Source organism: Branchiostoma lanceolatum, chromosome 15 (assembly GCF_035083965.1).
Source record: "Branchiostoma lanceolatum isolate klBraLanc5 chromosome 15, klBraLanc5.hap2, whole genome shotgun sequence".
In the NCBI taxonomy this organism is placed as follows: Eukaryota; Metazoa; Chordata; class Leptocardii; order Amphioxiformes; family Branchiostomatidae; genus Branchiostoma; species Branchiostoma lanceolatum.
In genome coordinates, this window is record NC_089736.1 from 10,627,663 (window position 1) to 10,639,814 (window position 12,152).

General features: G+C 37.1%; 1 protein-coding gene across 2 annotated transcripts in view; it reads right to left on the reverse strand.

The window, feature by feature from the left end:
• The window catches only part of LOC136420477 (uncharacterized), an 88,683-nt gene that overhangs the window by 45,498 nt on the left and 31,033 nt on the right, over positions 1-12,152 (reverse strand). For both annotated transcript variants that reach the window (XM_066407426.1, XM_066407425.1), the window contains exons 18-32: positions 10,811-11,146; positions 10,370-10,512; positions 9,721-9,791; positions 8,870-9,033; positions 8,213-8,379; positions 7,436-7,607; positions 6,607-6,744; positions 5,877-6,059; positions 5,092-5,260; positions 4,366-4,523; positions 3,808-3,946; positions 3,079-3,288; positions 2,321-2,563; positions 1,286-1,407; positions 225-384 (exon numbers count right to left, since the gene is read on the reverse strand). In XM_066407426.1, the coding sequence (XP_066263523.1) occupies positions 225-384; positions 1,286-1,407; positions 2,321-2,563; positions 3,079-3,288; positions 3,808-3,946; positions 4,366-4,523; positions 5,092-5,260; positions 5,877-6,059; positions 6,607-6,744; positions 7,436-7,607; positions 8,213-8,379; positions 8,870-9,033; positions 9,721-9,791; positions 10,370-10,512; positions 10,811-11,146 (2,575 nt within the window). The remainder of the gene's footprint in view (positions 1-224; positions 385-1,285; positions 1,408-2,320; positions 2,564-3,078; positions 3,289-3,807; positions 3,947-4,365; positions 4,524-5,091; positions 5,261-5,876; positions 6,060-6,606; positions 6,745-7,435; positions 7,608-8,212; positions 8,380-8,869; positions 9,034-9,720; positions 9,792-10,369; positions 10,513-10,810; positions 11,147-12,152) is intronic.

Here is a 12,152-nt window from a genome sequence, read left to right on the forward strand (position 1 = left end):
AACAAAAATGTTGATTGCGTGAAGGAATTTCAAAGAGTAAGCTCTATGCATCTCTGTGTAAATACGTATCACGTACTAGACACAGTGACATAGAGCTCAATATACTCTTTGAAATTTCTTTACGCAATCAACATTTTTGTTTAAACGCTTTACAGCTGATATTTATGAAATTCTTACAACAGACAGTAATGTCTAGAAATATGTAACAAAAAGTAATTGTTTACCGAATGACAACGGTATTGGTCCAGCCATGAAATTGAACGTAAGCTTGAGGAATGTCTTGTCGTATGGACCGTATAATTTCTGGCCACGCATGCACACGTCGAAGCTGTTGAACTGCCCGTTAAACAGTTTTCCCAAAACATTGTTCATTGCCGACATCACCTGTGAAAAGATCAAAAATCAATGGCACTGTGATATGGTTTCACACACTAAATCAGAATGTAGCTATAATAAGGAATAGATTTAGGATATATCCATATTTATGAAAAAATATTCTTTGGCTAACATATACAATGTACTTAGTGTGTTTCATTGAAGGCTATACAGGTATTACAGAACTGATATGAACTTATTAATATGTTAAATTGTTCCTTCAAATTCATTGTGGCATCTGCTTTAATTTAGTTTTAATGTTTATCAAGATTTCCATTAGTAATATTCACTATTTTTGTTCATGAAGTCTATAAACAAAATAAACAAATTACAAATACACCAACTGAAATACATAACGTGTATTCAACGGAATTTTCATCAATTAACATGTTCAACGTCACAAGAACTTAAAGTTTTGAAGATCTACTGTATCAATTTTAAAAAACAAGATCAAACTCGAATATAATCATTTTAGTTGACACGAAGCTGCGACACTGCACTCTTTCTCTAGATCTGTCACTCACATTCGCTCATACTCATTCATTCGTTTACTCACTCACACTTAGTCACACTCTCACTCACTCACTACCTCACTCACAGTCACTTGTCAGACCTTTCATCAACTCAAGTGGCGTCGCGGTGGCGTAGTGGCAGGGTGTTTGGCCCCAGAACCCAGAGATACCGGGTTCGAATCCGGGTGTGTTACGCCTTGATGCGATTTACCGGGTAAGCAAACAAACAAACAAACAAACAAACAAAACTCACTTGTGAGTTTGGCTTTTCACAAAGTCCATTCACTTGCACTCACATGCACAGTCTTCAAAAAAACAGTTACCACTGGCAGTAACTGTTGTTCATTGGAAATTGTACTCTTAAATTGAAAAGCGTGCTGAATTAACCCCCAACTCACCAGCTCTAGATACGCTGTCCGAAGGTCTGTCATGAGCGCCTGAATGTTGAATGAGTCTGGATTTTTAATGGCCACGAGTTCCTTGATTTCCGTCATTGTCTTCTGTTTCAGCGCAGCCATATCTAAATGGATAGGGATAAGAGTCTTCTTCAGAACATTAAACATGATGGATTATGATTTATATTGGGGTGAACAAACATTACCATAATCAATATCTACTATATTTATCCTCAAGTTTACATAATAAAGTTGGTGATCCAAAACTTGTGCATTATACTTTCATTGTGTAAAAAATTAACGTACCATTCAAAAGGGAGATACATCTGTTTGTACAGTGCATAATATTGCATACTCCGGGTTCACAGGCCTTAATCAACCATTCCCTGACTATAGATCTCAGTAACAGACTTTAAATCGATAGTTACTTAATAATATACTAATAGACATCCAACCATTGAGCAACCAAAATTGGATTTGTGAAACTCTAACTTGATTTCATAATTGGACTACGATTTGGAATCAAAACATCCCCAAAAAAATTTCTTTGTCTATAAAATTTGTTGAGAAATCCGTCAAATAGTCGCTTCGTGGTAATTTACATACTTGTGACATACTAGAAACAATAATAATGTGTCACAAGTATGTAAATTACCAAGATGTTACAGCTCCTACATGAAAGAATCTAATATAACTATTACATGTATATTAGATTCTTTCATGTAGGAGCTGTAACATCTTGGTAATTTACATACTTGTGACATACTAGAAACGACAATAGCATATTTGATAGATTCTTTTATGTAGGCTGTAACATCTAAGTAATTTTCATACTTGTGACATACTAGAAACGACAATAGCATATTAGATAGATTCTTTCATGTAGGAGCTTTAACATCTTAGTAATTGACATACTTGTGACATACTAGAAACGACAATTATAGCATATTGAATATTATTATTAGATTCTGTTATGTAGGCTGTAACATAATCATTGGTTGTATTCAGATCTGCAAAATTGATGTACAAGGTTTTTACCTAACACTTTGGATGAAGTAGTTGCTGCTTTCATATCTGTGCACTTCTGTTTGGCCGCGTTCAAATCATAGGTGACATCCTTGAATACTTGTGTCCACGGTTGGCACTTCATGGCGCCACACACAGAGACACGCAAGTTGAAAGTCACTATATTGCTGCGTTTCACGACAGTATATCCAAACGTGACCGCCACCGGATCGTGAATATTTCGGTTGGTTACAACTGGTCCGCTGTATGTCTCGGCTGTATAAGAACAAGCATGTTATGATCTAATATTCCGCTTTTAGAAAAAGGCCTTTCATATGACTATCAGGTCAGGGTTTGAAAATTCATTTTTGTGAATAGGTGCACTGGTGCACCTTACCTGGAAATTTAGGTGCACAGAAAGAATTTTGGGTGCACAACATAAATAATGTAGAATGTCTGACTCAGAGGAACATAATTGACATACCCTACATGTATATTGCCTCTCTTATTTCTTTAAACTTCAGTCTGTCAATAATTCTATTACAATAGCTAACTCTACAATCTTCAAGAAGTTATACATCAAACAAAGTATGACAAATGTCATATAATTGCTTATTTCTGATATTCAAAAAAATCAGGATGCACTGCTTCAATTTTAGGTGCACAAAAGTGCACCTGTCGGGCACCCAATACTTTGAGCCCTGATAGTACAAAGCTTAGGTGTGTGCCAAGAGGCACTTTATATAATTACCGATTAACATAAAAAATATCCTTAAGTAGGAAAATCTCACCTAAGCGAACTTTTGAAGTATTGAAGGTCCTTGAGAATTCTCCAACCTTCATGGTTAGAAGCTTGTTGCAAGGGTCTAATTGGACCGATGCTTCGAAAACACGACGGATAACGGTGAAGACGAGCGGAACACAGCAGCGTATTCCGTAACAGCCATCCTTAAAGGAACACTGTGTCCCTCCAGGCAGGCTTGCATGTAGGTGGGAGCACCCTGAAAAACACAAAGTTACTTTCATGCAGGTTTTGCATAGAAAAAAAAACACGAGAGCTCTTCCATGAAAACTTACCCTGAATCACTTCCGGTTAATCTATTTTATTCATTTAACTGATTATCTATTCATCTATCAATATTCCACTTTCAGAAAAAGGCCTACATGTATCCCATGACTATATAAGTCCATAAGGCTCAAATTTCATTGTTGGGAATAAAAGTTGAAAATATGACGTATATTTCCAATTGTCGTGTACTACAAAATTTCACATTACATATTTCTATAAGGCTTAGCCAAATTATGTTTATTTCCTGAGATGCAAGTATGCACAGTTTTCAAGACATTTTAAAGAAGGAGTTCAATTGATAACGATATTTCATTTTTGATGTGGCAGCCCTAGGGTACCCTGAGGATGCTTATAAAAGCGTTCAATATATCTAAAAAAATTCTGATAACAATATAATTTATCTTTAATGTGGCGGCCATAGGGTTCCCTGAGGATGCTGATAAAAGCGTACCACTGTCAGGAGCCTTGAACCGTGCAATTTTGATTGCGCGCGACCCATTGAGTGGTAATCCTCTAGCTTTCAACCCCAGCTTCAGTGTGCCGTCATCCATCATTTCTGTGGCAACACATCGCCCTCCGCCCAGGAGGTCCTTTGGAGGAAATATATATTAGGATCATCATATGACAGCATTATTGATATTGTAGAGAATTACAAACTTAGTGCTAACCCTCTGTAAGAGCCTTTGGCTAGTTGGGTATCCCTGGCTGTACTTTTTTTACACCCAACTAATAATTAAATCAAATACAAACTTGGCAAGTTTCACTTTGCTGTATTATCAATAAAGCAGCTAGGGTAGCACACGCACCTCTCTGAGTTGTGTATCAGACCAGTCCTAGCATTTGAATATCACATGTAAGCACATGTAGCTCAGCTTATACTAAAGAAACTTCAGCGAAATTATGTTGCCTGGTGGAATCATGTTAGTAGAACTGATCTCTCTCTCTCTCTCTCTCTCTCTCTCTCTCTGTTTTATCAAGATTAAAACAGAAATTTTAAATCAATGCTTACCTCTAACATGTCAAGTGCCCCTTGAAGTTTCTTCTGATATTCTGTAAGTCCAACCTTGCCCAGGAGTTTAAGAACTGCTGCTGCTTTAACATCCTTGAATCCTGTAAGGGCTGGTCCAATTTCAGATAATGGTGGTATGCCAAGTTGAGCCGTGAGATCTGTATTAATTGCAATATGTTACATTAGCTACAAATCATAGTCATGTAGAAATGTCAGACAGTCATTATGATTCCATCATCATTGATGACTTAGACCAGTTCCTTCGACCAGTACTGTACATGCAGAATGTTCGCGGTGGTTTTATGGTCGCGGTTTTCAACTTAAAACTACCGCGAACATTTTTGTCCAATACTGTACAGTAGTATTAGGACTATAGCGCTGCCGCAAACTTAAAACCACCGCGAACACTCCATTTTCAGCTTAGCAGGAAATAAAAACCACGCAAACTTAAATGCATTAAAATTTTACAGTATTTCAGGTTGCTTGTATGTCAATGCACAGATACATGTAGTACCTTCAGTATGGGTGGCATAATATAATTATAGTACAAGCAGAAATATTGGACAGTAACTATGATTCCAACATCACTGACGTCTTAGACCAGTTCCTTTGACAAAGAGTATTTTAGGTTGATCGCACATGCATGTCAATGCACAGATAGTACTTGACACTGACATACTGTTCGAATACTGTTCGAATATTGGCCAAATGTTTTTATAAACATACCGGCAGGGTTTGCCTGCAGTGCTAGTTGTGCTGCTGTTGCTTCCCGCTTTCTTCTGGAGCTTCCTCCAATGGGTGTTACATCAGAGGTGTCTGGTGGCTTTTTGCGATCTAGGGTGGTGTTCTTGTTTGCTGGTCCTTTGGTCAGCGAGCCTTTCACAAACGTTATGCCCTAATAGAGGATAAGAGTTAGTTTCGCTAATTTTGTTGTTTTTACATCCAAACAAATAATGTGTCAGTAAGGCCACACCAATTTATTTTCTTGATTAACGGAATAAAAAAATTTTTTTTCAAAAAATGCTAGATTGGAAAAACAACATGAAAACAGAATCTCAGTTTTTACTTTGGTGCACACAGTTTCAGAGTCGAGTGTGAACAGGGTCAGGTGCAAGTTTTCACCCCAGCCTTCTGTTTTCATGATTTTTTTTGTTGCTAAAATTGAAATTGAAAATAAAAATCTGTCAACCAAGAAATTAAATTGGTGTGGCCTAAATGCTTGCACTGATCTTTAAGTTTGGCATCAAAAAGACAGTGATGTTCAGATGATAAGTGCTCTTACTAAGTCATTCTGATCTCAAAAATCATCATTACATCCTGGTTAAATTGGGGCCAAGATCATAGACATTGGCTCTCCTCATTGGTTGAGAGGGAAACAGTGCGGTTGATTCAATCTGGAAGGTACCGCTTGCCATATAGCTCCCGTGCTATCGGCAATATCTTATTACTGGCTGGTTGCTTACTTTGTACCGTGTACCATCGTTGTGCAATAAAGTTCTTCTTCTACTTACCAGCAACACAACCCGGTAATCATCACATTCTGTGTTCCATTTGGGAAAGCCTGGCTTCCTCTTCTCAAGGTATTTCATTGGGTCGATGTATTCAGTTGTTCCAGCCTTTCTCATTGCTACGTGGAGCATTTTGGCAGTACATCCAGATGATTTGGCAGTTCCAAGTGACTCGCCTTTGAATACCTGAGTGTGTAAAGGAAAGATTGTTTGTTTGTTCATTTTTATTTCACCAGGGGAAATCTTGTCGCAAGCTGGCAGTTTTCAAAGAGCGCTGGGGGGAAAATCCCAAACAAATTTGTTTACATAAAATTCAAACAAGGTTACAAGAAATAACAAAACAAGGTAGCAAAAAGTAACAAAACAATGTGTGAACTACAAGTTAATTGATATAAAACCGTAGTTACTAGATGACAGAAACATAATAAAGAAAAAGTAAAAGAAGATGTTCTTTTAATAAGATAGACTTTTAATAAGTAGAGATTCTAGAAAAACCTAAATGTGGACTATCTAGTTCCCAAATCTAATGGTTTCTAAAGCAGTGGCAAGAAATAGAGATGTTCTCTATCTTAGATAATAGAGTAAAGTATAGATTCTAGAAAAACCTGAAAGTGGCCTATCTAGTTCCAACCTTGCATCTATTGCTGTTACTAGATGCTATAAGCCTTGAGTTCTAAAGGTAAACTGCAAACATTTACAATAAAACCAAAGGGTTAAAGATGAACTACGGTACCTTCATTCCATGTTTTGCGCTGGGAACCGTAACAGGCTCTATAATCAGTTCAATACCGTCTGGGTTATCCAGGAGTATAGAGACTATCCCTTTTGAAGAATCGTTAATCCGAAGGTTTCCAGTGAAGGGTACTTTAATCTGTGAAAAGAGTAAAGTGTGCTTCCATAAAACACAAGGTTGTTAACCTGGAATCCAAACCTATTATAGCTTTCAAGTCTCCTCTCCGCAAATAGCGGCGGAGAGGAGACTCAGGAGCTATAATAGGTTTGGATTCCAGGCTACAAGGTCGTGGCAAAGTACATAGCAGTACAAAATGTGCATGTTACATAATCATTGGCAATCGCATATTGCCATCACCACAGTTCTTACAAGTCTTTCTTGACACAACAAAAGTACTACTACATCAATACATACATACACATTACATACATACTTTAAAATAATTACTATAGATGCATGCAAATGAGTTTGTTTACATATAAATTCATATGGGGTAGAGCAACATATTGAAATTCAATGTGAAATTTAAGAGACGTTTTGAATGACCTGTGATCTATCACTCTTCTTCAGCATCATTCTAGTCACTCAAAATTTAAAAATTACATCAAACGTTAATAGGTTCACTTCATATAAAATCATCAGGTCAAAATTTGATGTATGTAAATATGTATATATTGTGTAATGTAATATGTTCTAAATCTAATGTGTATGTGTAATGACTCGAGGAAGAATAGTGAAGTTCACTTGTTTTTACTTCACTAATGGAAGTCTTTTTAACAATAAACAGTAAACAATGCAGCATGCGATGTGTCTGCCTGTGATGACTTACAGCAGTTTTGTTGAGTTCCAGATCCACACCTTGATGTTTGTACTTTCCGTTTCCAGTACTTGGATATGGCCCGTGCCCGGAACACCTGTCATTTTGCAGTATCTTCCTCGGGAAGTCCTTGTGCATTTTGGGTCCGAATACTTTGTTGAGCAAGGTCCTCGCTTTACCATACCTGATGGGGACAATTCCATAGCATTGAAACAAAGAAGCAAGTAGTCTAGTGGTTAGGATTTGGTGCTCTCACCGCCAAGGCCCGGGTTCAATTCCCATGGGGGAACCAGTGAAACAAAGAAGCGAGTAGTCTCTTGGCCCCCGTGATTCGAACCCACGCCAAAACCGGGCAGCCAGATCCCAGGTCGCAGGCCTTAACCACTGGTATAGACCAGTTAGACTGGTCAATTGGAGGCGCTTGAACCCCACTGTTACAGCATGCTTGTTAGTCAATTCATCCACAGTATACATCATTACATGTGTACACTTTTTAGTCTCCAAGTAGAGTAATTGGTCAGGTGTTTTTTCTCTTACAGCTTTTCTGTGTTTCTACGTCCCCCTCTAACCATGCACGCTCTTTCAGGACTATCCTCTCACTATAGCAAGGACGCGGAGCCCTACTAGAGAGATGTACATGTAGAAAGCTAACACAGCAAAGGCTGCAAACACAAAGCAAGCAAAAAAACAACCCATTCATCTGCTTGGAGATTATACATTTTGTACTTATCATGCTCTATAATTGGCAGAACACCTTATCGTCAGAACATGCAAATGAGATGAACTCACGCATTTTTGACGAATGTGTACGCTCTTTTCACAGCTCTAAGTTTCCCAATGACTGATTCGTAGGTGTCCACAAAGGGAGCCGCCAGCTCCTGTAGAACCCTCAGTGGGGCGGCAAAGATGTCGAAGGCATCGATGACCTCACTCATCATTTGTTTCTTGAAAACTTTCTGCAAAAAAGGGAGAATATTAAAAGCTTACATTTTTTCTAAACTTGTGTCCGGATGAATACAGAAAGAAGCATGTGAGTATAGTCAGCAAAAACATGCACAAATATCTGCTTGTGTTTACCGGTAATCCATACCAAACGGGTAGTACACAAATATGTAAAAATCAAAAAACTTTGACAGTCATCGTTGGCAATAAGAAAGTTACGTAACACATATGTCAGACATTACTTTCCTACACGTACTTCTTGTATTTCCCTACGATCACGTTCCTTTCAGGTAGTGAATAATTTTATATTGAAGTTGAAGGTAAATCATATAATTGACACAATAATTGTTCCACATAACTAGAAAAATTGTAGTAAGACCAAATCAATCGATTGAATTTAAGATTAAAGAGAAATATTTGATTTTCCTATAGTCTGCCTAATACATTGATTACAATATCAATTGGTATCAGCTCATGAAATGACATAATGTAAAAGTTACTCACCGGACTCACACCTGTGAACTTCTTAAATCTTATTGCAGCATCAGCAGTGTCCAGATTTATCTTGAAATTCTTAATTGAATTGGTCAAGACATCTTTTGCTGACAATATCTCGTCCCAGATCTCAGTCAGGACTGTCTTGATGTCAAACCAGTACGGTCGTTGGCCTATATGTGACGATGAAAGAGAGTGTGATTGAATCAATAACATTATCATATAACTTTATTGCACAACAGTTGTACCATCAAAGTATGGCATCTACTGGACAGGTACTTAACTACAGTTCTAAAAGGCTAATCTACCTGATACACAATATAGTATAGTATGGTATCATGAGCTTTTACACTTATTGAAAGAATTTCTAATGTCTAGACATTCTTTGATAAATTGTCCTAAAAAAGATGTATACAATACCTGGGTTGCTTCATGTCAATATTATGCACTAAAATTTCCATTTAAGTCCATTGAGATAAATTCTGGTATATACATGTAAGATGACAGCCTTGTGTATAGTGAATTATGTACATCAGAATATTTGAGACATACAATCAAAAAGTTCATACTCGTCTTCAATTAACTTTGGACAAAATGAATCAAACTATAGCATAAACTGGTGCAAATAGTATCAACATTCACTTACCAATCAAAGCAAATTTAAGCCATACATGAATTTTTTTTTTAAATCATACTTTTTTTAAATGGAGCACAAAGAATTGAATATAAATGCAAAGATGAACTTTAAGTAATGCTTGATTGATTACATTAAATTAAATGATCTTGACACTGAAAGTTAACAATTCATTCTATCAGGAAATATTGAGAGCACCATAATGGTACATGTAACAGATATTTACCTTTTTTAAACAAGCAAGCTTTCTGAATCCGGTTCTTTGCATCAAGCACCTTGAATATTCCGTTCTGAATTCTGAAAAATAAAACAGCATCGCATCAAATCAATTATTCCACATACTCTTACACCAAGCTGTAGCTTGCCAAGTGGCTTGGCTTCACAAAAGAAGCTTGTGAAGTATAATGAATGAATGAAAGACCTTTATTGTACCTTTCTGCTCTTACAAGCTAAATACAGTTCATGGTGATATCAAGCAGTGGAATAATTACAGTGATGTTAAAAATGTGATATTCTACTACATCTAAAGACTAATCAATACTGTTATGTATGGGTTCGCTTCTTAATACTGTAACAGTTGTAAATGTATGAACATATGGAGCCTATATTACATGGTTTGTCTAGTGGACCATAATGAATACGAACTTTTCTGTGCAATTTAAATAATGAAAACTTGGAAACTTAATATATAGTATACAATTAAATAGCATATTTCTATCATTGTTGTATAGTGTACAATTAACAACAAAATAACACTAATCCTCAATGTTATTTGAATTACAATATTGGCAAATAATCCGCCGAAAGGCGGGCTAAGCAGTACCGAAGAAGAAGAAGAAGAAGAAGAAATAAACAGTAAGAGGATATATGCCTACTTGAGAACTGCCTTCTGAACGTCTCCAAGAGCTGAGAGCGGTGATGAGAAGAAGTTCTTCAGGGTATTCACGACCATGTTGACTGCCTCCTTAATCTGCTCAATCGCCCACGGAAGGGTAATTGTGATGGCATCATAGATACTCTGCAACAACAGACATTTATGTTTCTGTAAATCCATTCAATATTGCGGTTGGTAACTATATTAATAGCGGTTGGGGGAAAGGGTTATAGTTCATGGCATTTAATTTCAATGGTGGGAACAAACATTTGCGATGATGACATTTCAACGGTTCACAAGTGACTTGTCACAATTGTTGGGGTGAGGTGACAATGCTAATATATATAAAATGTAACTTTCTGTCCACAAACTCTGTCACATATGTTTCTATGTCAATTTCACATGTTAAGGTGAAAATGCTGAGGAGTAGAATGTAACTTACGTCCACAAACTTCGTCACATCCCTTTTGATGTCGTTCATAAGTCCCGTTACCCTTCGCACCACGTTGACGATAGCGGTGAGGTATGCAGGAGGGTTGATCATTTCTCCCAGAGCCACTGTAGTTTTTTGTCCAATGCTGATAAGGTTATCAACCTTTTTGGGGAGCTCTTCGAATATTTCAGCAAACTTTTGGATCAGTCTTGGAAACGAAAATTCCGAGGCGCTGTCAAACAACTTTTTGAAATTGTTCACAGTATTCTTAATGGTTCCTACGATCCTGTCTACGACTTTATCCAGTGTCGTGATAGTTTTGATCATATCTTCGAAGTTGAACTCCTGTCAGTGAAAAAAAAAAAAATTGAAAATGAAAAAGATCACTAACAGTCATGAAGTACATTAACAAAAAAATCTACATTCTAATTATAACAGCATTCTAAACAATCACCAATAAGTTGAGTCTATGGCATGTGTAGACTACAGTGTAAAGAGACTTATTTTAGTACCCAAAACAATTTACATTATCATTGGTGGCTAACTGATGACAGGAATGAACATTAAAAATGCAGCACAGATATCTGCCTGCCAAGGGGCTGAATTACACTAATTTTATCTGTGATAGTCATGACTTTTTTTACAGGACAAGCACGTAAAAGAATCCAACACACTTATTGAGAAGAGTAGGCATGACCCGGTGTGCTTGGCCAAAAACGTGAGCCGTAGCAAAGCTGCATTGCACTACCACTAGCTACTTGAAAAAGCATCATGCTTCACCTCAAATGAGGATGCCTTGAAACAAACGAAATGCTTAATATTGACATGTAATTGCCATAGACCTTTCTCACGCGGCGGACATGATACCATGAAAACGAGGCCCTTGTGGCAAACATTAGACAGATTCTAACTGTCAATCACAATTAGCAGTTTAGCCAATGATTACCTGATAATTAGAGAATCGAAAAATGAGGAAGTGGCTGCATGACCGTCAAATATTTGCATTTCTATGTTTTTATTTTGCATTTCTACGTTTTGACGAAGGAGGGCGGGGACTATGGGATCGGTCAACGAAGCTCAAAATTTCTGCATCTTTTTTGTGCATTACATTAGTTATAATATTGATACTTGGATATATCATATTTTAAGACTTAATGCGATTTAGGAGGAAAACTAAATCTGTACATTATTTTTGCTTCTTTGCCTCATTGGCCTCGTCTTCATTCTATCATGTCCGCCGAGTGAGAAAGGTGTATTGGCACAAGCAGCCTGGGTCATAATAAAATTGTTGTCATGACATTCCATGTTACAATAGAGGAAATGATTTCAGTATGTACAGGATGATTTCAGT